The sequence below is a fragment of the Hetaerina americana genome, unplaced genomic scaffold, assembly GCF_022747635.1.
Source record: "Hetaerina americana unplaced genomic scaffold, ioHetAmer1.1.p SCAF_22, whole genome shotgun sequence".
Classification (NCBI taxonomy): domain Eukaryota; kingdom Metazoa; phylum Arthropoda; class Insecta; order Odonata; family Calopterygidae; genus Hetaerina; species Hetaerina americana.
In genome coordinates, this window is record NW_027286786.1 from 5,404,097 (window position 1) to 5,431,503 (window position 27,407).

At 45.2% G+C, this 27,407-nt stretch overlaps 1 protein-coding gene across 1 annotated transcript in view; it reads right to left on the reverse strand.

Annotated features, from left to right (window-relative positions):
• The window catches only part of LOC139689335 (transcription cofactor vestigial-like protein 2), a 229,747-nt gene that overhangs the window by 39,203 nt on the left and 163,137 nt on the right, over positions 1–27,407 (reverse strand). Inside the window, exons 3-4 of the mRNA XM_071586418.1 lie at positions 10,372–10,794; positions 3,444–3,779 (exon numbers count right to left, since the gene is read on the reverse strand). Of these exons, the coding sequence (XP_071442519.1) occupies positions 3,444–3,779; positions 10,372–10,794 (759 nt within the window). The remainder of the gene's footprint in view (positions 1–3,443; positions 3,780–10,371; positions 10,795–27,407) is intronic.

Here is a 27,407-nt window from a genome sequence, read left to right on the forward strand (position 1 = left end):
ACAAATGTTATGCGATTTTCTCGAAAGCAAGAGAAGTAAGGATATTAAGAAAAGACTCGTAAAAACTTTGATATTGAGCGTAGTAGCTATATACGGCGCGGAAACGTGGTCATTGAAGCAGAGGGACAGACTTAGACTGGAGTCTTTTGAAATGTTGGTGAGGAGAAGAATGGAGAAGGTGAAATGGACAGAGAAAAAAACAAATGAGGAAGTTCTGGGTATTGTGGGCGAAGAGTGGGGTTTGTTGAGAGAAATCCTATGGAGGCAGGAAAAGTGGATGAAGGGGGTATTGATCGGCAGAGGGATATTGAAGACGGTAATAGAGGGGAGAATGTATGGCAAACGAGGAAAGGGAAGGAACAGAATAGGGATGTTGGAGGTGATGAAGGGGGGAAGAAGGTACTCAGAGATGAAGAGGGAGCTGGTGTAGAGTAGGATTTTGTGTTTTACTAGGAGTCACAAATTATTGAATTTGTAGCTATGTCCATCCAAAAACCTACCTTAACCGGTGGACTATCTAATTATCTATATATATATATACATATATATATATATATATATATATATATATATATATATATATATATATATATATATATATATATATATGAACACGGTCATCAACACGAAGGTCGGTTTGGTAGTTGGTGGTATAATGCACTTAGTACTAAGCCCTACGGCGTGTGAAATTCACACATCAGGGTAGGGGTCCAGTTCCTTTCCCTGTGCCGGTTATGGTTTCTCGGGTAAATTTGGTACCCGAAAAATATCATAGCTTGGCTGGAGCTGCAGATGCCCAGAGTGTCTTTCCCGGGAATTGAACCCGGGCACCCCACGGTCAGTAGTCCAATGCTCTACCCCCTGGACTACCGCTACCCGCATATGTGTACATATATATATATATATATATATATATATATATATATATATATATATATATATATGTATATATATATATACATGCACTCAAAACGGTTTGGGCCTTGTTGTTAAACATGAAGTAGTACTGGTAGCAAGTTTGAAGGGCAGATAGCATGGCATTCTTCAGTGGACCTTCGACTGGACGTGCATCAGGAATATCTCCGTCTGTGTTTCACATGCCCGGAACTCATTGAATTCAACCCCCTTGGGAATGGTTCCTCGCTTTCACCCCCTCGCCCGCCTTCTCTCAGAATGGGGCGACGCTCGAACTGACGTGGCTCGGCGGACGGATTGTGATGAATTTGAAAAGCAAAAGTAGTCGTTAAGTAGTCGGGGCCGAGGGAGGGAGAGTTTTGATTTGATTTCCGCTCTACGTTTCGTCGCACCATTAGGGAGGAAACTTCAGAATTAGAGACATTTTGAAACTGCTTTTGAAGTCGATGAGGGTTTTCGATTCTTAGACTTGGGATTTAATTCTTTCATTTGCAACTCTCACCCTCGGATATGCGGTAAAAGGCGAGCAACCCTTGAGCGGCCCTCCCCCCAACGGTGCCCTCCCCCGGCCGATTGAGGGGGGGGAGGGCGGCGGGCGCTTTCATTATTATTTGACCCTCGAGAGGGGGGTTGAGGGATCGGAATGAAGGGATGCTGTGTGGAGCGCGGCAAAGGGTTCTCTCCGCCCCTGCACCCCGCCGAGCAGCGCTCTTCTCGCCCCCTCTTTCACGTCTACGCCCCCATCATCTCTTTCCTTCACCCTTTCTCATCTTTTTCATCAAAAGATTAAGAACCGTCGAGTCTAATTATTTTATTTGTCCGAACATTGAGATTGCAAAACAGGTAGGATCGATGGGGAGAGGCTGTTGACGAGCATCCATGGTAGCGATTCTGTTCAAGGTGGGAGAAGTGCTTCGGAGTCCACGCTCACGGCCAGCCAAGCCATTTGACGAGACTTTCTTGTTGAGGATCATTTATCCTCACGATATTGAATTGAAATATACAGCTTTTCCGAAAAGTATTAAAGGAGAACGCTTTTAAAGCAGGTTCAATGCGACGATTAGTTATACTTTTCTCGTGAACCAAGAATACCAACCGACACTGATTCGAGTGGTATTCCTGGCATCACCAAATGTCATCCTCTGTTAATGAGGAAAGGGGGACGGGGGAGTACAAGGGGGTACAAGGGGGAAGGGGGGGTGTGGCAGGGGTACAAACCACACACACCCGTGCATGCACTGCAATGTTTGTTTACTTTCGACGGTTCAATTTTTTGAAACTCTTCCCGTACTACCGACAACTTCGTGTTAAATTTCTCCCACCATTTTATCCCTTTGCCAGTTCTGCAATCTTTCACAATTAGTATTCCCCCAGGGCTGCTTGAAATCATTCAAAGGTTAATTCCAAATTTAAAAACCTAAAAGATAAATAAAAGGAGTCTTAGCGTAGGGAGATTTAGGGTAGTGTAAATGCGCCGGACTGTAGTTGTGGTGGTCCAGCAATTTCGCCTAACTTCGATCGTTATTTGAAATCGGTAATACCAATAACAACACAGCACTGTAATGCAGAGCAAAGTGATGAATGGGATGCGCAGTTTTACTTTTGTTTCTGAATTCACTATTGAACAATTTTTACACACATTTTTCCTCCTAATTTGTACCCTTCATATGAAATTCCCTAATGTGAACTTTATAACTTTCCAAGTATGGAGAAGTGATTTTAAAGCAATTTGCGACGAAAATTAGTTCGCATGACCTTTCCGCCGCGACGCTTTTAAGGTACGATATATCTTGCTATTTATTCATTTTTATTTATTCAACCACTTTATTTGGATGAGATGAATATTGCTTGTCCATAGTCCCCTCTTTTACCCAAACCCCTAAACATAAAATTGAAGGCAATTACGAACCCCCATGCCCTAGATGAAACACAACCCACCCAGGCGGGAATCGAACCTGCGGCTTTTGAGTCGACAGCGCTACCCCGCCACCGCCGGGGCCGACCATTCAATAACAGAATGGCAGAACTTCGGGTCTCCTTTGAATCCGACTCCCTGGAAGTGTGCGCCAAGTGTCGAACATTCTCCTTCGAAAAGCAGATGGCATCGTCTCCCAATCACGAGGGAGAGGGATCTTCCATTGATTGGAATGTACCGTAAAGGCGTCATTGGATGTGAAGGCTCCCCTGCGGCCGTGCTCTGCCGGCTGTTCTGTAACAGGTCATTACTTGCCGCGAATCTCCGAAATAATAGGCATTTCAAAGCGCAGCACTAAAAAATGAGCAAATTTTATGATGAACGAGCCTTCACAATGGAGATTTTTAGGAGAAAAGAGTAATGAATAAAGTAGTCGACGAATACGAATAACACGAAAGAATAACGCGTGGGAAGAATGGAAGGAATCGTGAAGTAAAGGAGACGGCAAGGGATATTAGCCTCTCCCCGTCTCGATACTTGGGGGCGTACCCTTCCGGCGGCGCCCGCCACCGGGGGGGTTGGAGTTGGGGCTGGGGGGGGCCTGGAAACTCACCGCTCATATTCCCGTAGGCAAAATTGCCGTCCGCCGAGAGTTCCGGGTGGTGGGCGGGCGGGTTGGCACTCCCGCCGGCGGCCGCCTGCGCCGCCGCCGCCTGCGCCGCCTGCAGCAGGAAGGAGCCGTACTGGTGGTGGGGGGCGAAACGGCCCCCGCTTGCCGCCCCGCCCGTGCCCCCGCCTCCCATTACCGACCCCGGGGGTGAGGCCCCGCCGTGGGCCGCCGAGGGACCGCCGTGGGCCGCCGCGGGGGAGGACCCCGCCGCGGCCCCCCCGTGGGCCGCCTGTGGGTGCAGGTGCGGGTGGTGATAGCCGGCGGTCGCCATCCCTAGCCCTGGATAGGGCGGGTGAAGAAAAGAGAGATTGGTGCATTTTGTGTATATTATATGTGCTTGTTTGATGACGACGGCCGTGCCGTCGAAACGTCAAAACTGCATATAGTATGTGAGTGTCCTTCCTTTGTGTTTCTATGGTTTAGAAATCTACATCTGTGTTAATATATATATATATACACGCTCATAGACATTTATGAAAATCCACCTAGCAATGACAATGTATCCCGAAAGAGTGAAAAAGAATTTTTTAGAAATAACAACAGGCAAAATATATGTACATATGTATCTATGTATGTGTATATATATATATGTATATATATGTATGTATATATATATTAATATATATATATATATATATATATATATATATATATATATATATATATATATATATAATGAATACCACTTAGCACTAGTGGACACAGACAAAAACACAGAAGCACACAAAAAAGAGACTCACTATTTTTCGAATTTTCGGTGGTCGTTGCCACCTTTATCAAGGAAGAGAGGGACAGAACTGAAGGGAATACGATGGCTGGAGCGATGGATGGAAGGGGTAGGTGGGGAGAGAATTCCGAAGGGACGGGTTTGGAGGGGCAGCGTTAGAAGGGTGGGGAAAATGTAGAAGGTGATGGGGGTGGAAGGGGGATGAAAATATAATTGGAGCAGGGCAATTAGTGCCTGATATTGATTCCTGGCCAGTTCCAGGACTCCAAGAGCCAGATGAAGGATTGCTCTAATGTCTTGAGTTTCAGTGGAGGATCAGAGGGTGGGAGGGATGCTATGATGGATACACTATAGCATTTATCAAAGGGAGTGTTGTGTTCGGAGGCGTGTTTGGGGATAGGGAGCATGTCAATTAAGGAAGAGTTTTTGCATGAGGTTCGGTGGTTGTTGATTCTGATATTGAGGGGTGTGGTGCACTGCCCAATAAAATAGGCAGGGCAAAGTTTGCACTTCAAGAAGGTACACTACATTGCTAGATGTGCAAGTAGAGGAGGGAATTGGTGGGAGAGAGTTAAAAAGCGGGTGCGAGAGGGATGGGATTTTGGTTTTGAAAATAGGGCATGTTTTGCATCTGGGTTTATTGCATGGCGTTGGAGTGGTTTTGGGACGGGTTGGGGATTTAAGGAGTGGATTGGTAGATTTGAGGAGATCGGATAGTTTGGCGGGGCGTTTAAAAGTAACTGAGGGACATTTGGGAAAAAGGTTGGTGGTGGCATGATTTTTTAGGATAAATTTTTTTTCCGACCTCAATGCTTCGTCCTCTGTCTCCTTCAGTTCTACAGTTTCCTCCTCCCAAATCACCTTCCTTGATGTAAATGTAACATTGAGAAACCAAACATTTCACACCTCTATACATATTAAACCCACAAACAAACAGCAATACTTACACTACAATAGTTGCCACCCATATCACACAAAATGCTCCATTCCTTACTCTCTGTCCATAAGAGGACACAGAATTTGCAATGACCCTGATTCCCTTGATAATTTCCTTTCACGTCTACACTGTTCCCTCCTCAAACGAGGTTATCCCCAATCCTTCCTCAACAAAAGAATCCGAAAACATGCGTACACTCCCAAACCTTCCTCCACCGCGGAACCCCACCCTCTTTCAATTTGCACCACATACTTCCCAGGCTTAGAATCTCTACGATCAATCCTAGAAGACCTCTACCCTATCCTAATTAAACAATAAATTGAGGCGGGCAACAAATAAAGCAAAAGAAGCATGGTGGAGGACGAAGTGCGAGGATATGGAAAGTCTGCAGAGGAAGGGTGAAATCGGTGCGCTGTACAGCAAAGTTAAATCTTTATCGGGAAGTATGAAAGGGAGATCAACGATAGCAGTTAAAGATAAGGCGGGTAAGGTAATAGTTGACGCAGGGAAGATCCAAGAGAGATGGAAGAAATATATAGAAGAGCTGAATAGTAAAGAGCTTAGGCCAACAAAGTTAGGCATAGAAAAGGAACATGACGTAGAGGAAGATAGCTTAGGTCCAGGCGTACTAGACGATGAGTTGGAAAGGGCTTTAAGGGAGATGAAACTAAATAAGGCCGTGGGGTGGATAAGGAATCTGGCCTGAAGACTTTGTGAGATCAGTTTTAGTTCCTATTCCGAAAAAGGTAAAGGCTACATTATGTGAGGACTACAGGCCGATAAGTTTGATATCCAACGCAGCTAAAGTTGTTCTCAAGATCATAAACTAAAGGATAAAGAGCAGAGCAAATGATTACTTAGGGGATGATCAGTTTGGGTTTAGGAAGGGAGAGGTACGCGTGATGCCATTGCAGTAATGAGATTATTAATCGAGAGGAATAAAGAACACAACCAGGAGGTATTTGCCTGTTTCGTAGATTTCGAAAAAGCGTTTGATAGAATGAATTGGGAAAACTAATGAGTATATTGACGAAAATAGGAATAGATTGGAGGGAAAGGAGGCTAATCCGCAATCTGTACATGTCTCAGACTGCTCAGGTGCGGGTGGGGAACGGGGAGTCTGGATGGGCAGTGTTAGGAAGAGGTGTAAGGCAGGGTTGCCCATTATCACCGTTGCTGTTCAACCTGTATGCAGAGGAAATGATTTAAGAGGCATGGGAAGAACTCGAGGTAGGAATGAAGGTGGGCGGGGAATTCGTAAAATCAGTTAGGTTTGCTGATGACCAAGCATTAGTTTGTCAGTCAGCTAAGGGGTTGCAAGCATTGATGGGTGCATTGGAAAATCAGTGCGACAGGTATGGGATGAGAATCAATATTAATAAAACAAAGGTTATGCGATTTTCTCGAAAGCAAGAGAAGTAAGGATATTAAGATAAGACTCGTAAAAACTTGGATATGGAGCGTAGTTATGTGCGGCGCGGAAACGTGGTCATTGAAGCAGGAGGATAGACGTAGATTGGAGGCTTTTGAAATGTGGGTTTGGAGAAGAATGGAGAAGGTGAAATGGACAGAGAAGAAAACTAATGAGGAAGTACTTGGTATGGTGGGCAAAGAGAGGGGTTATTTGGGAGCAATCCTATGGAGGCAGGAAAAGTGGCTGAAGGGGGTAGTGACCGTCAGCGGGATGTTGAAGTCTGTAATTGAGGGGAGAATGTTAGGAAAACGAGGAAAGGGTAGGAACAGGATAGGGATGTTGGATAGGATGAAGGGAGGAAGAAAGTACTCACAGCTGAAGAGGGACCTGATGTAGAGGAGGATGTTGTGTTTTGCTAGGGGCCACAAATTATTTAATTAGTAATTACGTCCATGCAAAAAACTAACTTAACCGGTTGATTACCTAATAAAAATAATATTCACACACACACACACACACACACACACACATATATATATATATATATATATATATATATATATATATATATATATATATATATTGTTTAAAAAATATCACTTTATTAGAAAGTATGCAATCTATAAGGTATATTTTTTAAATTTGAAGACGCCATGTTGTTTAGTATTTGTTTGGCAAGCATCAATAATGAACATTTTCAGTGAATTTGTGAAATTGGAGAAAATTGGTCATTGTACTTTTATTTGAAAAACGTCACCACAACCAATATAAAAGCTGAACTGGACTTTTTAGTCCACTTAGTCCATTAATTCACACCCGAGACAAAAGAACAATAAAATCAATGGATTCAAAAGGGAGAACCGCTTCCAAAGAAGGCGAAGACCGTTTCATCTGCAGGCAAAGTAATGGCGTCGGTTTTTTGGGATGCACGTGGGATAATTTTCATTGACTATCATGAAAAAGAAAAAATATCAGCGGTGAGTATTATGTGAACTTATTGCTATGTTCCAGCGAAGAAATAAAGCAAAAGCGGCCGAATTTGGCTGAGAAGGAAGTGTTGTTTCATCAAGACAATGCACCAGCTCACAAAACTGTTATTGCAATGGCCAAAATTTATGGATTAAAGTTTGAATTGCTACCTCATGCACTCTATTTGCCAGATTTAGCCCCTCGGGTTATTTTCTGTTCGCAAACTTGAAAAAATAGCTCGGTGGTCAAAGATTTTCCAACCTTGAAGAAGTGATGTCGGCAGTTAATGGCTACGTATTTTGGGGAGCAAGACAGTTCTTATTATAATAAAAAATGGTATCGAACTCATTGTACATCGCCGGGAAAAGTGTAGAGAGCTGAAAGGAGATTATGTTGAAAAATGAATACATTTTTTCCCCATTTTTTGTTTTCTTTGTTGGATCGGGTACTTCTGGGACCACCCTCGTACCTCACCCGCCGAAAGAGAGCGGGGAAGTGAAGGAAAGAGCGCCCCCTGCCCTGAGACGAATTATGACTATCATATCGTTGGCATGTTACAGAATTGCAGTGTAATAACACAACTACCGTTCGTGTCTCATCAGAAGTCCTTAAATATGAAAACCATAGCAAATAAGGGCTTTGAATATTAATGCCGTACATCATGCGCAGCATATCAGCACAAACCAATGATTAAAGTGAGGATACTCTCCCTCGAGAAGACGAGTGTGAAACGCGCGTGTGTGCGCTCGTGAAGATCGTTTACTATGTTTGATTATGGGATGTACGCGTCAGCATTATGCGTCAGTATGATTGTGATGCTCTAGCGTCATAATTGTTATCGGCAGGGCATTCGCGGAGTCCCGCGCGCCGCCCCGCCTGCAGGTCCCCGGGAGTAGCGGTCGCCTGCACCGTGCGAGGATTGCCGGCCCACTCGGCCTCGGGCGACCGCTTCAACCGAGCGGGACGAGCTCTCCGAGGAGCCTCGTCGATTTCGTCGAAAAGATGATTGGCGAAACTGCTAGATGGATGAATTCATCACCCATGATGGTACTAGGGAATGAATCCAAATGACGAAACGTTTTAGAAGTTTTCCCTCTGCGGAATTGAGACTAAACGTGTGAGTGTTGAGTGTGAGTAAACGTGTGATATATGTTATGATATGAGAGTATCCACATAGGACGCCCGAGACCGACCAAGGGCGAGTGGAATGGGAATCTGATATCTATTTTATGTTTGGGTTCAATAGTGCAAGAGGGAAAAGCGGTTCTTTCGGTCAATATGTTGGGCATTATTTCTCTCTGAATTATTCTCTTGTTTTCCCACCTACAGATGCAGTGAAGGGACTCAGATAACATTGCCTATAAGTAGCAGGGTAAAAATGGATACGATCCCGTCCTCTGAAATGATTATTAATCTTGCCACATTAAGCCTCGGAGTCAATCCAAGACCTCCCCAAACGAGAGATGTTGCGTTTGTTTATGTCGAGTCGTTACGCAGCAGCAGCGGTACGTGTCTTAACCTGTCCGTCGCCGCGTGCAACGGCAGCAGCAATGAAGGAGCTAGGGGAACAGCGTGTGTGCGTGAAATTTGTTTCCAACTTGGCAAAAGTGCTACGGAGACATTTGGAATGATTCAGCAAGCCTTTGTTAATGAAGTTGTGAGTCGAAGCTAGTGTTTTGAGTGGCACAGTCGTTTTAAATCGGGCAGAACGTTGATAGATGAAGATTCGCAAACGGGGCGGCCTTCAACTTCGTCAGACCCCAACCATGTCAAATTGGTGAACGATTTGGTGCAGGCAAATCGCCGTTTAACTGTTAGGGAGATAGCCGAGGAAGTGAACATTAGTTTTGGAACCTGCCAGACGGTTTTGACAGACATTTTGGGCATGACGCATCAAAATTCGTCCCGTGAGTGCTGACTGATGAACAGAGACAAAAAGGTGTGGACATTCGTCAGGAACTCCTGGATCGAGCCAATGCCGACCCAGAGTTTCTTAAAACCATCGTAACCGGTGACGAAACCTGGGGTTGCGGTTATGATGTTGAGACAAAGGCCCAGTCTTCTCAGTGGAAAGGTCCTCATTATCCGCGGACAAAGAAAGCTCGCATGTCCGGGTCCAATGTAAATAAGACAGAAGAATAAATTTACCGAAACTCAACAGTGATGAACGACCTTTAAGGATTCATACCCAGCTCTGAACATTTAACGAGGCTGATCCCATAACCTTCGTCTTTTATGGCTGGAGACAATATAAAGATTAGAGAAAACAAAATTTTTCACTTCCATTTGTGCATGGTACCCTGCAAGCCACTTCTGGGGCGTATGGCAGTAAGCGTTTCAAAGGCAGACACACTGCATTGGAAATCAAGTTCTTCTGTTTTTAGCGACAATTTACGTGAAAAATTCTTGCATTGAATCAGTATTCCGAGTCGCCGATTATAGCATGTTTTGTTTACCCTTATGCACATATTTATTTCAATGTTTGCTGCTCTTGCAATCATCGATTGCTATAATTTCCTCATGTGGCGTATCTTAAATTTGTTCCCACCTGATTTTTTGTATCCCTAGTGGATTTTTAACATGCTTTGAATTTCATTCCGTCTCTGCAATCCGCCACATTGAAATTTCGTAATCACTTGAGGCACTCTAAGGGCCACGGACGCTATCGCAAATATTACAGTTAAGTGTCTCGAGGGTAACTTCGCCGCACTCTCCGAGTCTGAAAGGAAGACGACCGCCCAGGGGCGCCCGCCCTTGCATGGGCGGTCCCTCAGGGGTCGAGAGGGCGTCTGCCTGCCAGGGGCGGTCAGAGATGGTGACTCACCTGCGTGGTGGTGGGCGTGGTGGTAGTATGAGGCGGCGGCGTAGTGGTGCCAGGGGTCGGGAGGCGGCGGTGGCGGGTGGTGGTGGTGGTGGTGGTGCGGAGGGGGCGGACCGGCCGACGTGGATGGTTGAGCCTGGAGGCAGGCCAGGTAGGCCGGGTCCATGAGGGCCGAGGGCGAGGAGGCGGCGGGCGCGGATGAGGAGGCCGCGGCGGCGGCGTGGTGGTGGTGGTGGTGGTGGGGGTGGTGGTAGAGGTCGAGGGAGGGGGGCGCAGAGGGCGTGGCGGAGCCGCCGCCCGCCGGGGAGTACCTGGAGTGGGGCGGCGGGGGAAGGAGGGGGTGGTGGGGGTGGGCGGGCGGCGGCTGGTAGTGACTGTTCCAGAACGAGGGCGGGAAGCTCCGGGCCGACATGGGCGACGCCGCTCCTGCAACGGGGAGAAGTTCAGATTAATTTTATTATTATTAATAGCGGCGGCGAAGGGGCCGAGGAAGCCAGCCGGGCTCTACCGTCTGCCAAGCATCCACAAAAACGCAAATTCATCTTTTATGCACTATCACGGGTTTTGGGGTAAACATTAGTGCAAACCTTGTTCTTCTCCACAGGGGTGTATTTACTGGATGACATCAACAAACTGTATTCAACCAATTCGAAACTTTGGGATTGTCTGTTTCGAGGTTGATATTTCCAAGATACCTTATGTTTGGCTTATAACTTGTTCCTTCCATAAGAGGATAATGGCAAAAAAATGACGCTTTCAAGTAATGGTAACTTTTCTTATTAAGCAAACATGGGGGTTGCCGTGGTTAATACCGGTTATCTATAAATACTAAAAAAACATAAATACAGTAATCAACCTGAAGGTCGATTTAGTAGCTAATGGGAGAGTTACTAGCCCGACGGCGTGTGAAATTCACACATCAGGGTGGGGATGAGGGCAGTTCCTTTCCCTATTATGGTTTCCCAGGAATATCTGGTACCCGAAAAATCACATAGCTTGGGTGGAGCTGCAGGTGCCCAGAGTGCCTTGCCCGGCTATCGAACCCGGGATCCTCCAACGCTCAATCCCCTAGACTACCGCGACCCATACACGTGTGTGTGTGTATATATATATATATATATATATATACATATATTTATATATATATATATATATATATATATATATATATATATATATATACATAAGTGTGTGTGTGCGTGTGTGTATGTATGTTTAGCGAAAGTCCCCGGAATACAACCTTGACGTGGTGGAAGGCCTTGTGCGTTCCGATGACCCCTAGAGCTGTGCTGGCGGGAGTAATAACAATTACTCATGTTAGGGTCACCCATGCCAGATTGGTCAAAGGTTAGGAGCCAGACGAAAAGTAGTCCACGCAGCATCTGTTCCTCAGTGAGGCGGCTGCAATGGCGTCTGACCCCAGTGGGGCGGCCAGGAAGTCATGGTGTCACGTTAAAAACACTATTGAGGAAGGCAACGGGAAACCACCTAAATTATCATTCCCAAGATAAATGTGATAGTCACTACAAAGATTTTGGGACCTGGCAACTACGGCCCTCGGCCCAATCGACCATGTGTCGTACCCGGCAGCGGGGGAGGCAAGGCTTCCGCGGTCGTCATCCCACGAAATCCTTGCAAGGGAAACCCGGCAGCAGCAGGACAGAAGACGCAGGAGAAGAAGACCAAATTAGTTAGAATAGGAACGTGGAATGTTTGGACAATTATGAAGACAGGGAAACTGGAGAATGTTAAGCGAGAGATGGAAAAGGGGAAATAGATATATTAAGTCTACGCGAGGTGAGGTGGAAGGATAGCGGGGATTACTGGAGTGATAATTATATAATCATATACAGCGGTGGGGACGATAGTCAACGAGGGGTTGCCATAGTATTAAATAAAGAGGTAGGAAGAAGCGTAGTCAACATAGAGCAGGTAACGGATAGAATACTACTAGTAGAGATAAAAGCAGAACCGACGAACTTGGTTATTATTCAGGTATACATGCCACCGAGCAACCATAAGGAAGAAGAGGTCGATAGGATATACGATCAGTTAGAGGACATAATCGCGTGTGTTCCTACAGGGAAACATTTGATAGTGATGGGGGATTGGAATGCGACGGTAGGCGAAGGAAGAGATGGTGATGGGGTGGGAGACTACGGTTTAGGCACCAGGAATGACCATGGGGAGAAAACAGTTGGGTTCCACAGGAGACAGGGGTTACTCATCTCCAATACTTGGTTTAGACACCACAAAAGACGCAAGTATATATGGAAAATGCCAGGTGACTCAGAAAGGTATCAGCTAGATTATATCCTGGTTAGACACAGGTTTAGGAACAGTGTGATAAATACGCACAGCTTCCCGGGAGCGGATGCGGACTCTGACCACAACTTAGTTGTTATGAAATGTAGAGTCCGTTTCAAAAAGATAAGGCAGGGGCGGCGGGTTAGAAATTGGATTTTAGAAGAATTAAATGGATTGAAAAGGAAGGAGTACCAACAGGCTGTAGAGGAAATCATGGGGGATGGTAAAGAGCTAAGTTCTATCGGAGAAAAATAGGAAAGTATCAAGAAAGGGTTGTCTAAAGCCGCAAAAGACACTATTGGAACCGTTAATCCGAAAAGGACTAGGAAACCATGGATCACGGATGAGATGATTAAAAAGACGAATGAGAGGAAAAAATGGAGAATGTAAATACAGAGTTAGGTAAAATGAAGTACAAAGAATTGAAAAAAAAATTCAGGCGGGCAACAAATAAAGCGAAAGAAGTCCTACCTAATATGGACAACACCACTGCTACTCGAATGGGTAAAAATGATAGATTCATATAATAATTTTAACATGTCCGAAGGGAAAACATTTTTATGAAACGAAATTTACACTATGCACAGCAGCGGTCTTAAACCAAGGTTTCAGAATCGAAGAATATAAGCGGGAGTGTGGTTTCTCCTCATTTTCCGCCGATTTTCTTTGGAGATGGATCTCTCTTATCCTGAGAGTATATATACGTGTATTGGTGAAGTATGCTGATATTTATCTTGGTTTTTCTCTCTCTCGGCCCTTAAATGTAGTGACATTTGTTCACGCGTGACTCAACGTCAATACATTTAAGTCAGGGTCCCACACTCTCGATTAGAGAGGCTTTTTTATCGTAGACCACGCAATGCCAAGGCCAATCTGTGCCGGTCCATCCCTCAATCCGATCACAGAGGGGTTCATGTGCAGTCACGGGCGCATCGCGAAATCTCACGAAATTGGTGATGAATATTGTATCGTTAAGACTTTACATTTTTTCGTGTTTTACTAGTTTTTTGGGAGATTAATGATTTCTTCTCTTATGTTAAGTGCCATTCGATAAAGAAGCGTTCCGGGCGTCCTTCTCCCTCTTCCCTAATTGACGAAATGGCGGCAATTCTCAAATGGTGCATTCCCCCTTCTCTGAGCGCCCATTTTTGGCCTTGAACGGTCTTCAGAATCACCTCGCAATTTTCAGTGAAGTAGCTTGCATTCTTTTCCGCAATTTTGAAAAAAAAAATCATAATGGAAGTTAAAATTTTAAAGACATTTGTACTACATTAACTTCTTCTAAATGCACAAAACTAGGAAAACTTCAGTCAAATTTTTCATTTAACTTTTTAAAGGTAATAATTAATGTTTCGGCAACGGGTACTTATCACCAACGTATAACAAAGGAACACAAATCTCAATTCAAATTCGTCTACTTTTTTATGGGCCATTCATACGGATAATAATTTAAATGCTGCTGACACTGTTCGATGAGCTTCTGTTATATGTAAATGCTAATTTAATATTTTCCTTTGATCGAGTGCGCAAAATATGGGACTGCCGCGTAGGGTGATGTGGTCATACTGGAGAAAATGCATTTCCCAACAGATGTAAGATTATGGTGTGTATCTACTAGCGCAAGCTCTTAGCTAATGGATTTTTGCCACTTCGTAATTTAACCACTTGATCGAATTTCCATTGAAAACGTAGGCGAACACTTTTAAACCGCGCAATCGTGAAGGAATGGGTGGTGATGTCACGCAAAACAAAGGATTGGAGATAGCACGCTAAGTGCCATTAATTCTGATTATGTGCTCACTGCGCGGCCACATTTCGTTTAAGACGGGGAGCTCTTAAATCTTAAAATGGTGGTTGAAGGCATCCGATTAATGCCACCTCCAAAATGATCCAAGATTTACAGCAGGCATAAAGGCTAATCAAATATTTGCCAAGTGGAACTCGGAATCGACTTCAAATGAGACCACCAGTTTGAAATTCCATCAATGAAGTCGAATTGCCAAATAGGTCTAAAAGCGGAGGGCTTCACCCTTGATTGTGAGTCGATGATAAAAAGATTCGAGCGTTGCCCCTTAATGTGGCGAGACATTAATGAGGGCGGCTCTAATCAAATAAGTCTAACGTATGGACGTAATGCGAGTGGTTCCCGTGAGGTAAGCCTCATCTTCATTTTTTCGAATTTCCTCTAGCGATGCGCTTTTGTTCGACTTGGTTGCAATGGCGGCGGATGCGCCCGTCGCCGTTGGTCAGTCGGGGGAGAGGGGAATGCATCGAATGGCGCATTAAACAGAAGACACTCGCTACCGAAGGTGCCCCCTTGTCTGCATCAGATATGCCAAGGGCGGCACCCTAGGGGCGCCGGGCACGCGATGACCCCACCCCACCGCAGTGGGAAAGGACGTCGGCACGGATGGGGGGGCCTCCCCCTCTCCCGCCGCCCCCCTCCTTCCGCCCCAACCGAGACGCTCCATCGATTTTCGGAGCGACGAATGGGGCGGCCACCGCGGAGGCGGCTCATTTCGTTCGAGGCGGGGCTGCTCCGAGGGAATTAAAAAAAAATATTCGGGGGCTCATGAATATTTTGGTTCCTTTTGACGTCGGAGTGCGTTTTCGCAAAGCATTATTTACTTCGCTACATTTGACGAAAAAGGTGTCAAAGTTCAAATTTTAGCTAAAATTATGGTCTCGTCAAACTGCAATGATCAGCATGGAGTAGTTTCTTTAATAATACTTCTTATATCGTATAATTTTTGGACGTTCTTAAGTCTCCGAAAACTCACATATTGGTATTGATATGTCCTATATGACCCGGAAAAGTGAGCATTTCTAATAATATTGATGGTGGGCATCGACCATTTTTGGGTGTTAGAACGTCTCTTTTGGTTTGATGGGAGATGATAGGAATTCACTGCAATAATCCTTACGTCTTCGTTTTGACAAATAATTATATGGGCATATATCATTGTAAGTTATCTCTAGCCCGTAGAAATAATGAATTAATAAAGAGGGCGTGGAAATAGTAATTCTTTTTGGCTCCTTAATTAATTTAATAATTTTAGGAATTCTTATGTTTTTTGAGCGGGAGAAAACTATTAATGTAGGTCTCGGATTTTGGTAGACCCATTAAAAGAAAATGTCAGAATTGACTTAATGAATCGTTTTTTGTAATATAAGTAATGTTTCGTTCATTAAAAGTCATTTTCCTGTTCAGGATTGCAGCAATATTTAAAGGAACAAGTTATGAAAATATAAATATTAATCAAATTGCCTTCTACATCTACACTTTGCCAATACCAATGAAGAATCTGTGAACAATGGAGACTGGTCAACTGCATGACTAGCTGAATGCTTGAAGACCTTTTACTAATGGATATCAATTTTTAATTGAATCTTTGTTCGCATTAATTTATACTGTTCAATTTATAGTCAGGACGTACTCCCTGCATTTGGCGAGTTTCCACTGTCCCTTTTCATTGAGTCGCTAATTTTACGATCGCAATATTCCCTCGACAATTATTTTAGAACAATCCAAAATGATTAAATGGCACGTCGTTCGGTCGCCTATTCATGCATGTGTCGCTTTTGAGAACACTTCTGGATGTACGAACTACGGGATAAAACAAAGAAAGCCGTCTTCTTCGCGACGGCCATTTTGTCGAAATAAGGTGTCAGCGCACCAAAGGAAGTGGACGGGGACCCTCTCCATTTTAAATTGGCCCTGCATTGAAGTGGCATCACACTGGACGTGCCTTTTTCAATTTCAAGGTTTATTCGAAGGTACTATTTGCTGGTTATTATAGACAAGACAAACAATTGGCCATGGATGAAATATCGTTGTCTGTTTTCTGAAAATAACTGATTATATTTCAAAGATTTAGCTAAAACTAATTCGGTAAAGAAAACAAAGTAAAACATCGCTCAAATTTGCTTCTATGTCGATCCTTATTCCCATAAGATTCGCGTCCATTATTGATGTAGATAATATTGACTTTTAATTTCACTCATTAATGCTAGAGGCTATGCCCCATACTATTTTGGCGCGAGATGGGATAATAGACTAGGTATTTCGGATGGCCCGGAAGTGCTGGAAACATGAAGGGTGCACGTGCACCGGTTGTTAAGTGAAGAAGATGAATTTTCTGAAAGGATTCATTTCCACGAGCAGACGAGTGTGCTCGTCCCAGGAAGGAAAAGCGTGGAGGAAGTGCGAGTGGCAATCAAAGAGGCGGCAAGAAGGGAAGGGGAGACGGCGCGAGGACTGTATCACGAAAGACTGGAGGCAAGGAAGTAGGCTCACGAATACGCAAGCTAATTCCACAAGTCTGGAAAAAAGGATAACAGCCGAACAGGACCCGAATAAACATCGAGGAATTGCTCTGTTGAATTCGACGCGTTAAATTCTCCCAAAAATAGCACAAAAAAGGCCAGAAGCCTGTGCGGAGGTAATTGAGTTCGAGCTGACGATTAGCTTTGGTCATAAGATCACGTGGTGACGGTGACCTCAGTTCGCCAGAATCTGAAATGCAGAAAGGTAACGAACGCCTCGAACGGAAAAAATGAGCTATTGCTTCAGTTACCTCTTTTGCGAGTAATAGCGTTCGACGAAATGGAGTTGCATGAGTTGGGAGCAATTGGGAGAGGTTTATCTTGCAAGTAAGTTAGCGATCGATCACGTTGGAAATCGCCCCTTTGTGGATCTCAGCTGGCTGCCTAATTGTTCTCTAATTAATACATAATTCCCCAAGAGTTCTTTTAAACTGGCTGGCAGTAAACATCTCACTTGATAAGATACTACTAGATTACTAATCTCATCTTGCTTAATTCTAAAATAAATTGTTATTAAAAGCTTTATAATGTTTAAGTTTTCTTATCACCGAATATTAGCGAAGAAGTAGCACAATGATATTCTCCGCTATCAGTTTTATCTTAATGGACAAATGCGAAACTTGTTATTACCATTACGGGTTATCTACCGATTAATGTTTGGTGTTGGATGAAAACAGATTACGCAACGGCAAACCGATAATTTCCCCTCCCCAAAGACACAACCCAAAGCCACGACCCTCTTCAACTCTGCGACTCCGTCCCTTCCCTCGCACCACCCTCCATCTCCCCTTTCCTCCCCCAGCCAGAGTTCCGCGGTCCAAGATAATGCATTTTCCACGCTGAAAAGTCAGGAGAAAAATATGCCATTCGAAAAACTTAATTGGCGTTAAACGCGCCATTGCCCAAGGCCGTAGGAAATCCGAAATTCAAGAGAAAGAAAACCTTGGAAGCGCGCTCCTGGAGGAAAGAAATCTTTTCTAGTCATGTCATGAACAACGGCGGGAGCAGCGAAGGAAGGGAAGGGCATCAAAAAAAAAAGAGAAAAGCCGAAAGAGAGGCACAAAAAGAGGAGGGAGAGAGAGTCATTTGGTTGCGGCGCTTAGGCAAAGGGGAGAGAGGATGAAGACGCTCTCATTTGCCACGACACGAGTCGCGCAATCCAATCCACTCTCGGCCTCTGTTTAACGATGGACGTCTTCCTCATTATCGAGGCATCGACTCGCCATTCGAGGGATTCCGAGGAGGGACTCTCCCTTTCCGACATTCCCGACGGGAGGGGGCGCAGTTATCCGGGGGTGCTATCTCCACCCCTGTCCGCCCACCCTGGAGGCGCGTGGGGGTGGTCCGCCCCCGGAGCGAGAGAGCCCCCTCCAGGGGCGCGGGCACGTGCTGTGGACGCGCGCCGAATGGCTAACGAGGCCAGGGGCGACAGTCGGAAGTTTAAGGAAGACATTTGCATGCGTCGCTTAAGAGGCGTGCGGTCGGGGTCGTAGCGGCAGGAGGCTCTCGTGTCGGCGGGCGGTCGTGTCTCTCCCTCTCGCCTGTCGCCCACTCCTCAGTCACTCGTGGGCGGCCGACGCCCTTCCCCGGGAGGCGTCTTCCCCCCCCCCCCCGACTCGCTCCGTATCGAGGACGCCCGGAGTGTAATGGCAAAACGCCCTGGCGCATTCGACGGAAGTCTACGGACATTCTGAGGACTTGGACCACTGAGCCAGCCACTCGGGCCGTGCAAACCTAAGCCTGGAATGCGAATTTTATGCCTGCGGTCAAGTTAGCGCACCTTCGGCACTCCGAATTCAGATAAAATCAGTTGCATAGAAATTTTCCGCATGGCTCCCGCGACATGTCCGAGGACTACCGATGCGACAATTAACTTCGTGAAGAGCAGAAAGGAAAACAGATGAGGAGATGCTGAGTATGGTGGACGAGGAGAGGGGACTGTTGGAAGAAATCATAATGAGGTCGTGGAAATGGATGAGGGGCTTATTGACTGGCATTGGGATGTTGAAGACTGTAATAGAGGATTTGATGTTATGCACACGGGAGGGGCAGGAATAGGAGATAGGGATGTTGGAAGGAAGGAAGTATTTGGAATTGAAGAGGGGCTTGTTGTGGAGCTGGAAGTTAGGTTGTGTTTTGTAAGGATTTGTCGTTGTACCATATAGTCTTGTGTCCATCCAAAAACTACATGCATTGTGCGGTAGAATACCAATAGTAAAAATAATTCCGCGGATCAAGATGTAAACCTAAGCCATAATGATTTCACCAAATAGCGCACCCTCCCTGGTCCTTTTCTTCCCCTCCTCCTTGTCACTGAGTGCCCTGCGTGTCACGTGGTCTCTCCTTTCTGAATCCGTGGTGGATATACGGTTGAAAGTGTGGTGGAAAGCCATTGCAATGCCATTGCAAAGATATGTTCTAGGATTTAACCGGAGAGGGAGGTTTGAGAAAATGGTCGGTAATTACTGGGGTCTTATTCATTTCCACTTTTAAAGATGGGCATGGCGTTAGCCGTTTTCCAATCCAGATGACTGTTAATAGACGGGCCTCCGAAAATAGTGTGTTAAATGCGTGTTTCTATTCTAAGAACATTTCCAGTAGTTCCAGCGTGGCATATCCTGGAATTATTCCGGATTATCTTCCTTTCTTCGACTGCAGACCAATTCCTTGGTGCTATTATTTTTCATCCTCCGTTTGCGCTTTCTGATTCCCTTCTCCATGCGTGCATTCCTCGTGTTTCTTTCATACAAGCATAGATATGTTTCCCGAACTTCCCAACGGGCTGTATCCATGCATTCCTACCCCACGTTTCTTTCATATTCTGATATATTTAGTATAAATCTTTCCGATTTCATTTGGATGTAGAATCTTATGACATTCCAAGTTATGAAATGCTCTCTTCAGGCCCACGAATACAATAAAGGTCGGTTTATACTCCCCTCTTATTTGGGATGAGTCTGAAAGAAGAAAGGCCTCTCCTTTTTCCAGCATTCAAATGGGTTTTCGCTTGTCATTCCTTCACTTTATACCCTTTCGCTTCACTTCCCTTAAAGGCCTGCAATAATCCCTCTCTCGCCATCTTTCTTGTAGTGATCCTGTTTTGCAACTTTTTTAAAACTCCTCCTCTTCACCATTGGAATGCCATCAATGACTCAGTTTTTTTTCTTTCCACGTTCCTTTGATGTTTCAATGTTTTCCTTAGCTTCTTGAATTTGAGAAGGAACTTCATCGATGCATCCTTGATTGTGGTCTCTGTGTTTCCGCTCCCGATAGCTTTTTGTTTCTTTATTTTATTTCCGATTTCCTCCTTTGCAAAGATGCAGTTGATTCGTTTCCTTCGGATCGCAGGTCCCTAGGCGCCTTTCACGCATTTCTCCCACGTGGTTGCTTTTGAAATGGAGAGTTTGCATCATTTGATTGCACTCTTCACAGAAATCCAAAGTTCTTAATAGTGCCTTATTTTCCCACTTATCCTGCATTATTGGCCTTATCTGGTAACTGCATTGCAGTCTCCTAGGGTAACTAGGTTGAATCCCCCCCCCTCGTTAATCGATTCAGTGTCATCAATGTGCACTCTCTCCACTCCACCATTATCACCCAAGTCCGTCGTCGGCGCATTAAACTTGCTCATCTATCGCATGCTTGTAATTTGTTGATGACTTCACCAGAGCACTTCTTGCATAAATTTGGAAATTATTCACCGTCATTGCACTACTCATGCCAGACGGCATCATCCCCATATCCGCATTTGCGGAGCATGAATGAATTATCCTGTAATCACTGCTCAAAAATTCCTCTTCTTCGGATATTTTCCCTTCCATTCACGATGTCTAATTCCGTGTCCTGGGGTGCGCGGATGGGTGCGGGTTGAGGGTGACCTCACGCCCCCCGCTGCACACCTTTGCGGTGTGTTGTGTATGCGTATTCTACTATTTTCCAGTTCTCTAGCCTCCAGCACGCCCGGAAATGACGTTTAAAGGCCCAGGACTGAGTGACTGCTGATCGAGTGTGAGGTCAACAGCATTCAGCCTCCGCCAGGAGATCCGAATGACCGACGCGTGTGCCTCTGTGCGTGTTCCCCTTGCTCCGTCGCGAATGCTCTTCGGCGTTAGGTGCCGAGTCCCTGGACTGGTGCTCCTCGGGTTAGCGGAGCGATGGTTTCACTTTGCTGTCCCACTTGCAAGTGATGCAGCCATTTAAGCAGTGATGTCTGTGTCTCTGTGCAGACGGCGGTCGTCTCCGCCTTCGCCCTCACGAAGGCCCCTGCTCCTTCCTCTGGGTGATATGTGGACGGCAGCCTAACGGCCAATCACGGCAGGTGCCGTTTATATACTCACTTCAAGTGTCTAGTCTTCTCCCAAGGAGACATATATTGGAAGCAGGTCTCTATGGAGGGTTCATTTTGTAAATTAGCCCCATCGTACTTGGGTAAGTTTTCTTATTCTCATCTAACCTTACTTATTGTCCTTTATTATCGTTAACGGCTCCTTTCGTGTGCTTAGATAAGCAGATTTAAATTCGATACTTTAGTGCATGTCCCCAAAAATTCATCACTACGCATTTTTTAAAGTTAAATTCTTATTGACAAGTGCCACGCCAACGTTGAATAGCATTTAAGTCATCTGATAAAGCTACTTTATTCTCAGGACTACGCAAACAGCTGATTTGTCAGAAAATAAACGTGTCTTACTAATTAATACAGAGTTAATGTCGTTAAGTACGGAATGAGAAAGGTTCGATAGCACTTCACTGGGCAACACCTGAAGGGACTGCTTTGATTTAACTCCATCTATACTCATTGTACCCACCCATTCAAAAATTGTTTTACTTGGTCTGGGATACTTTTTATGCTATATGCTACAAGCTTTGTTTGTAGAATACTATGACGTACTTTGTCGAAGGGTTTTTTAAAATCTAGAAGAGTCGCGTCTACTGGAACATTATTTCTCTTGAACCAAGGATACGATGGACAAAATGCGCCAGTTGTATCTCACTGGTAGATGTAATCCGACTTTACATCAGGTCCCTCTTCATCTCTGAGTACTTCCCCCCCTCCCTTCATTCCATCCAATATCCCAATGCTGTTCCTTCCCTTTCCTCGTTTGCCTAACATTCTACCCTCTATTGCAGTCTTCAACTTCCCACTGCCGGTCAATACCCCCTTCATCCACTTTTCCTGCCTCCATATGATTTCTCTCAACAAACCCCTCTCTTCGCCCACCATACCAAGTACTTCCTCGTTTGTTTTCTCCTCTGTCCATTTCACCTTCTCCATTCTTCTCCACACCCACATTTCAAAAGCCTCCAGTCTACGTCTATCCTCCTGCTTCAATGACCACGTTTCCGCACCGTTCATAGCTACGCTCCGTATCAAAGTTTTTACAAGTCTTTTCTTAATATCCTTACTCAACGTCCCTGTCATCAACTCCCTCCTCCTTGTGAAAGCCTCATTGCCTAGCGCAATTCTTCTCCTTACGTCCCTACTGATTTGACCGTGTTGGCCCAAAACACTACCGAGATACGTAAACTGTTCTTGCCCTCCTATTTTAATGTTTAGCTTAGCCTTTTTCTCTCTGGAAAATCGCATAACCTTTGTTTTATCAATATTGATTCTCATCCCATACCTGAAGCACTGAAATTTCAATTCACTCAGCAATCCTTGCAACCCCTTGACTGACTGACAAAGTAAAGTTTTATTAAATGTTTAAATATTAACTAAAGCTTCGTCATCAGCAATCCTAACTGAATTTAAGAATTCCCCGCCCACTTTCAATCCTACCTCCAGTTCTTCCCGTGCCTCTTTAATCATTTCCTCTGCATACAGGTTGAACAGCAATGGTGATAGTGAGCAACCCTGCCTTACACCTCTTCCTAACACTGCCCAACCGGACCCCCGTTCTCCACCCGCACCTGAGTAGTCTGAGACATATACAGGTCGCGGATTAGCCTCCTATCCCTCCAATCTATTCCTATATTATGCAATATACTCATTAGTTTTCCCCCGATCACTCAAGCAAACGCCTTCTCGAAATCTACGAAGTAGGCAAATACTTCTTGGTTGTACTCTATATTCGTCGCGATTAAGGACCTCATTACTGCACTGGCATCACGTGTTCCTCCCCCCTTTCTAAACCCAAACTGATCTCAAGCCCTACTCTATCTTTTTGTTGATGATCCTGAGATTAACTTAAGCTGCTAGGGATATCAAACTTATTGTCCTGTAGTTCTCACATGATGAAGCCTTTACCTTTTCCGGAATAGTAACTAACACTGACCTCACAAAGTCTTCCGGCCAGATTCCTTCCAAATAGATACTACGACTCAGCCCATATAGCCTCTTCCTCCAGCATTTTCCCAAAATATTAATAGTTCAGCGGGAATGTAATCCACCCCCACGGCCTTGTTTAGTTTCATCTCCCTTAATGCCCTTTCTATCTTCTCGTCGAGTATGCCTGAACCTAAGCTATCTTTCTCTACGTCATGTTCCTTTTCTATGTCTAACTTTTTTGATCTAAGTTCTTTACCATACGGTTCTTCTATATATTCTTTCCATCTCTCTTTGAACATTCCTGTGTCAACTATTATCTTACCCGTCTTATCTCTAAATGCTAGCATAGATCTTCCTTTCTTACTTCCCGATAAATATTTCACATTGCTGTACAGCGCACCAATTTCACCCTTTCTCTGCAAACTTTCCATATCCTCACACTGCGTCTTCCACCATGCTTCCTTTGCTTTATTTGTTGCTCGCCTCAATTTATTGTTTAAGCTGTGCGAACTTATCACGCTGTTTCCAAACCCTTGTCTAACAAAAATATAATCTAGCTGATACATTTCTGAGTACCCTGGCATTTTCCATTAATACCTGCGTCTTTTATGGTGTCTTAACCAAGTGTAGGATTAGACCAACCGCTGTCTCCTGCGGAACTCAACTGTTTTCTCCCCGCGGTCATTCCTCGTGCCTAAACCGTAGTCCCCCACCTCGTCACCATCTCTTCCTTCGCCTACTGTCGCATTCCAATCACCCATCACTATCAAATGTTTCCCTGCAGGAACACATGCGATTATTTCCTCTAACTGATCGTATATCCTGTCGACCTATTCCACCGATTGGTTGTTCGGTTGCATGTCTACCTGAATAATAACCTTGTTCCTCCGTTCCTGTATTATTTCTACTAGTAATATTCCATCCGTTGCCTGTTCTATGTTGACTACGCTTCTTCCTACCTCTTCATTTAATACTATGGCAACCCCTCGTTGGCTCTCGTCCCCGCCGCTGTATATTTTTCTATACTTATCACTCCATTAATCCCCGCTATCCTTCCATCTCACCTCGCATAGACCTAAAATATTTATTATTCCCCTTTCTATCTCTCGCTTAATATTTTTCACTTTCCCTGTCCTCATCATTGTCCTAACATGCCACGTTCCAATTCTAAATAATGTGGTCTGCTTCTCCGGCGTCTGCTGTCCTGTTTCTTCCGGTTTTCACTTTTAAGGGTTTCTTGGGATGACAACCGCGGAAGCCTTGCTTCCCCCGCAGCCGGGCACGACACACGGCCGATTGGGCTGAGCCCCGTAGTTGCCAGGACTCAAATATCTGTAGTGACCATCATATTTTTAGGTGGTTTCCCGTTCCCTTCCTCAATAGTGTTTTTAACGTGACACCATGACTTCCTGGCCGCCCCACTGGGGTCAGGCGCTGTTGCAGCCGCCTTACTGACGAACAGACGCTACGTGGACTACATTTCGTCTGGCTCCTAACCTTCGACCTATCTGGCATGGGTGACCCTACCAGGAGCAATTATAATTACTCCCGCCAGCACAGCTCTAGTGTCATCGGAACGCACATGCCCTTTCACCACGTCAAGGTTGTATTCCGGGGACTTTCGCTAAACATACATACACACACGCACACACACACTTATGTATATATATATATATATATGTATATATATATATATACATATATACATTCAATCACGAAATCCCGCCAAACGGCGAACAAATACTCATTTAAATAGAAACAGATATAAGGAAAAGAGATAGGAACACACACAAAGGACGAACACAGGAGAGGTGGTTTGTGTTTCTATGGTTTAAAAATCTACATCTGTGCTTATTTATATGTATATATATATATATATATATATATATATATATATACACGCACATAGGCATTCATGAAAATACTCCTAGCAATGACAATGTATCCCGAAAGAGTGAAAAGAATTTTTTAGAAATAACAACAGGCAAAATATATGTACATATGTTTGTATGTATGTATATATGTGTATACATATATATATATATATATATATATATATATATATATATATATATATATATATATATATATATATATGTGTATACATATATATATATATACTTGATGCCATCATCGGGAAAAAATTGGTTTATTTGGAGGTCAATTTACCGGCGGTGTATCAACACCCTGAACTGCATTACAGAAGTGCACATATCTGATGGTTTACTCATTGGCGTTTAGACGTGCATTGTAAATATTTTAATGACGTAGTGAACCGTGCGAATCGTGATAATAAATTGGCAGGCTGCGGCATTCCAACTTGTGTTATCTGCATAATAGTCGTTCGAATGCCCTTCAATAAATGTCGACCTGCTCCTCCCGTCGGACTTAAGTCGACCTTCAGGATGTTTGTGTGTGCAGAATTGAACTTGGCTCTCGGCAGCCTGTAGGCCTCAGGTGTCCTCGGCGATCGGTCGGTTCCTCCTTCGGCAATTGGTTCTCGAAGCGTGGCTTCCGAGTGTCGGGGCTGAGGAGAGAGGGGATTCTGAAACTACCGTCAAGGGGGCGCGTCTTTGTGGTGGGGAGGGGTTCCCGCCCCTCCGTCAGCTGCCTCCTCGCGCAGGTGGGGGCGGGAGGTAACGTCTGGATTTCGCGCTGGCCGCCTCCACGCCGCAACCCCCCCTTTCGCCGCCGAGGGACGGGAGGCGCGGGAAATGAATTCGCCCCGCGGACGGACGTCTCTCTCTCTCCGCCGACGAGATGGCCGCTCCGATAAGTTGACTTACGAGCGAATGCTTTTGGGGAAGTTTACATTTCTTTAACTGGCGGAGGAAGAGCTTCCCTCACTCGCAAAAAAATTTATGCAAAAAGATTTCGAGAAAGGGAAATGTTCGTTGGGCCTGCCCCAATTTCGTGACGTTTCCCCGGGCCCGTATTGTCGCAACAATTAATGGGGATGGATTAAGTCCGTCTTGGGGTTAACATATGCCGAAAATTCGGAACACTCTGATGCGTGAGTTTCTCGGGATTGAGCGAGGAGAGGTGTGGGCAGCGGGGACGCAATAGGCGGCCCTTGTCCAGAGGGCGAGGGTCGCGTGAGGATTTGCCTCCGAATTGATCACTCTTTGGGATCGAGTCGGGTACATCCGGAGATGAGCCATTTATTGAATCATAGTTAGCAGATTCATTAATACTTATAATATCACTATCGTATATTTGACGACTTTTCCGCGCCCTTTCTCCCGTTCATATTTCAGGCCAGGCCTCCTCCCACTGTTCTCCTCTACGAGGGCGCCCTCGCCTTCCACGGGCACGTGTTACGAGAAAGCTTAACTGCATTCGCGGAAGTACGCATGAGTCGGGAGGAGGCATGTCGCCGTCGGGTACTGGGAGGAGGGAGAATGAAATACGTAATTTCGACGGCATTGAATAATTCCAGCAGAGGAGATGGAGCGGAAGCGGCGCTTACTATAGCGGAACTCGTTCGACGGGGCTTCGTTGGGCGTCCGGGAACAGAATTCAAAGTGAACGTGCCCAAGGAATTACATGTTCTCCCCGCGAATGTGATTCGTGCAAAACCGTAAGGGCAGGTCGCAAGCCAAAGTGCTCGTTGGAGGGCGCGTCGCCGCAGCGGATGGGTGGATGCCCACCACGGCGGAGGGCGCGAAAACAAGTGCGCCGCCATGGGCGAAGGGGAGCAAAGGGATCCCAGCTGGAATCATCGCCCCGCCGGCTGCATTTGCCACCATCGCTCGCTCATTCGCCATGGACTCGGCGAACGACTAGGATCATTCAACCGCGGACGAAAACGTTGGCAATTGGGGGGAGGCAAATGTCGATGCTGGCATTCAAAATTAGTTAAATTCGTCCTTCTAAATTGTTTGCTTCCTTGGCACTTGTTAAAATGCATAAAAAATGTACCCCAATCAGGCGCAGTGAGGGCGGGTCCAAGTAGGCTTCCCTTTTCTGCCCTCCTCCCCCCTTCATCCCTCTCCCCTCCTCCTTCCCTTCCCCCTCCATTATTCTCTCCTTCCTTTTCAATTACGGCTATCATCGCTGCTTGCTCTTGAAGACGGCAGGGGGTGCACCTGCTTCGTTGCCCCAATATCGCCTCGATTCAATAAGAGCAATGGAAGCG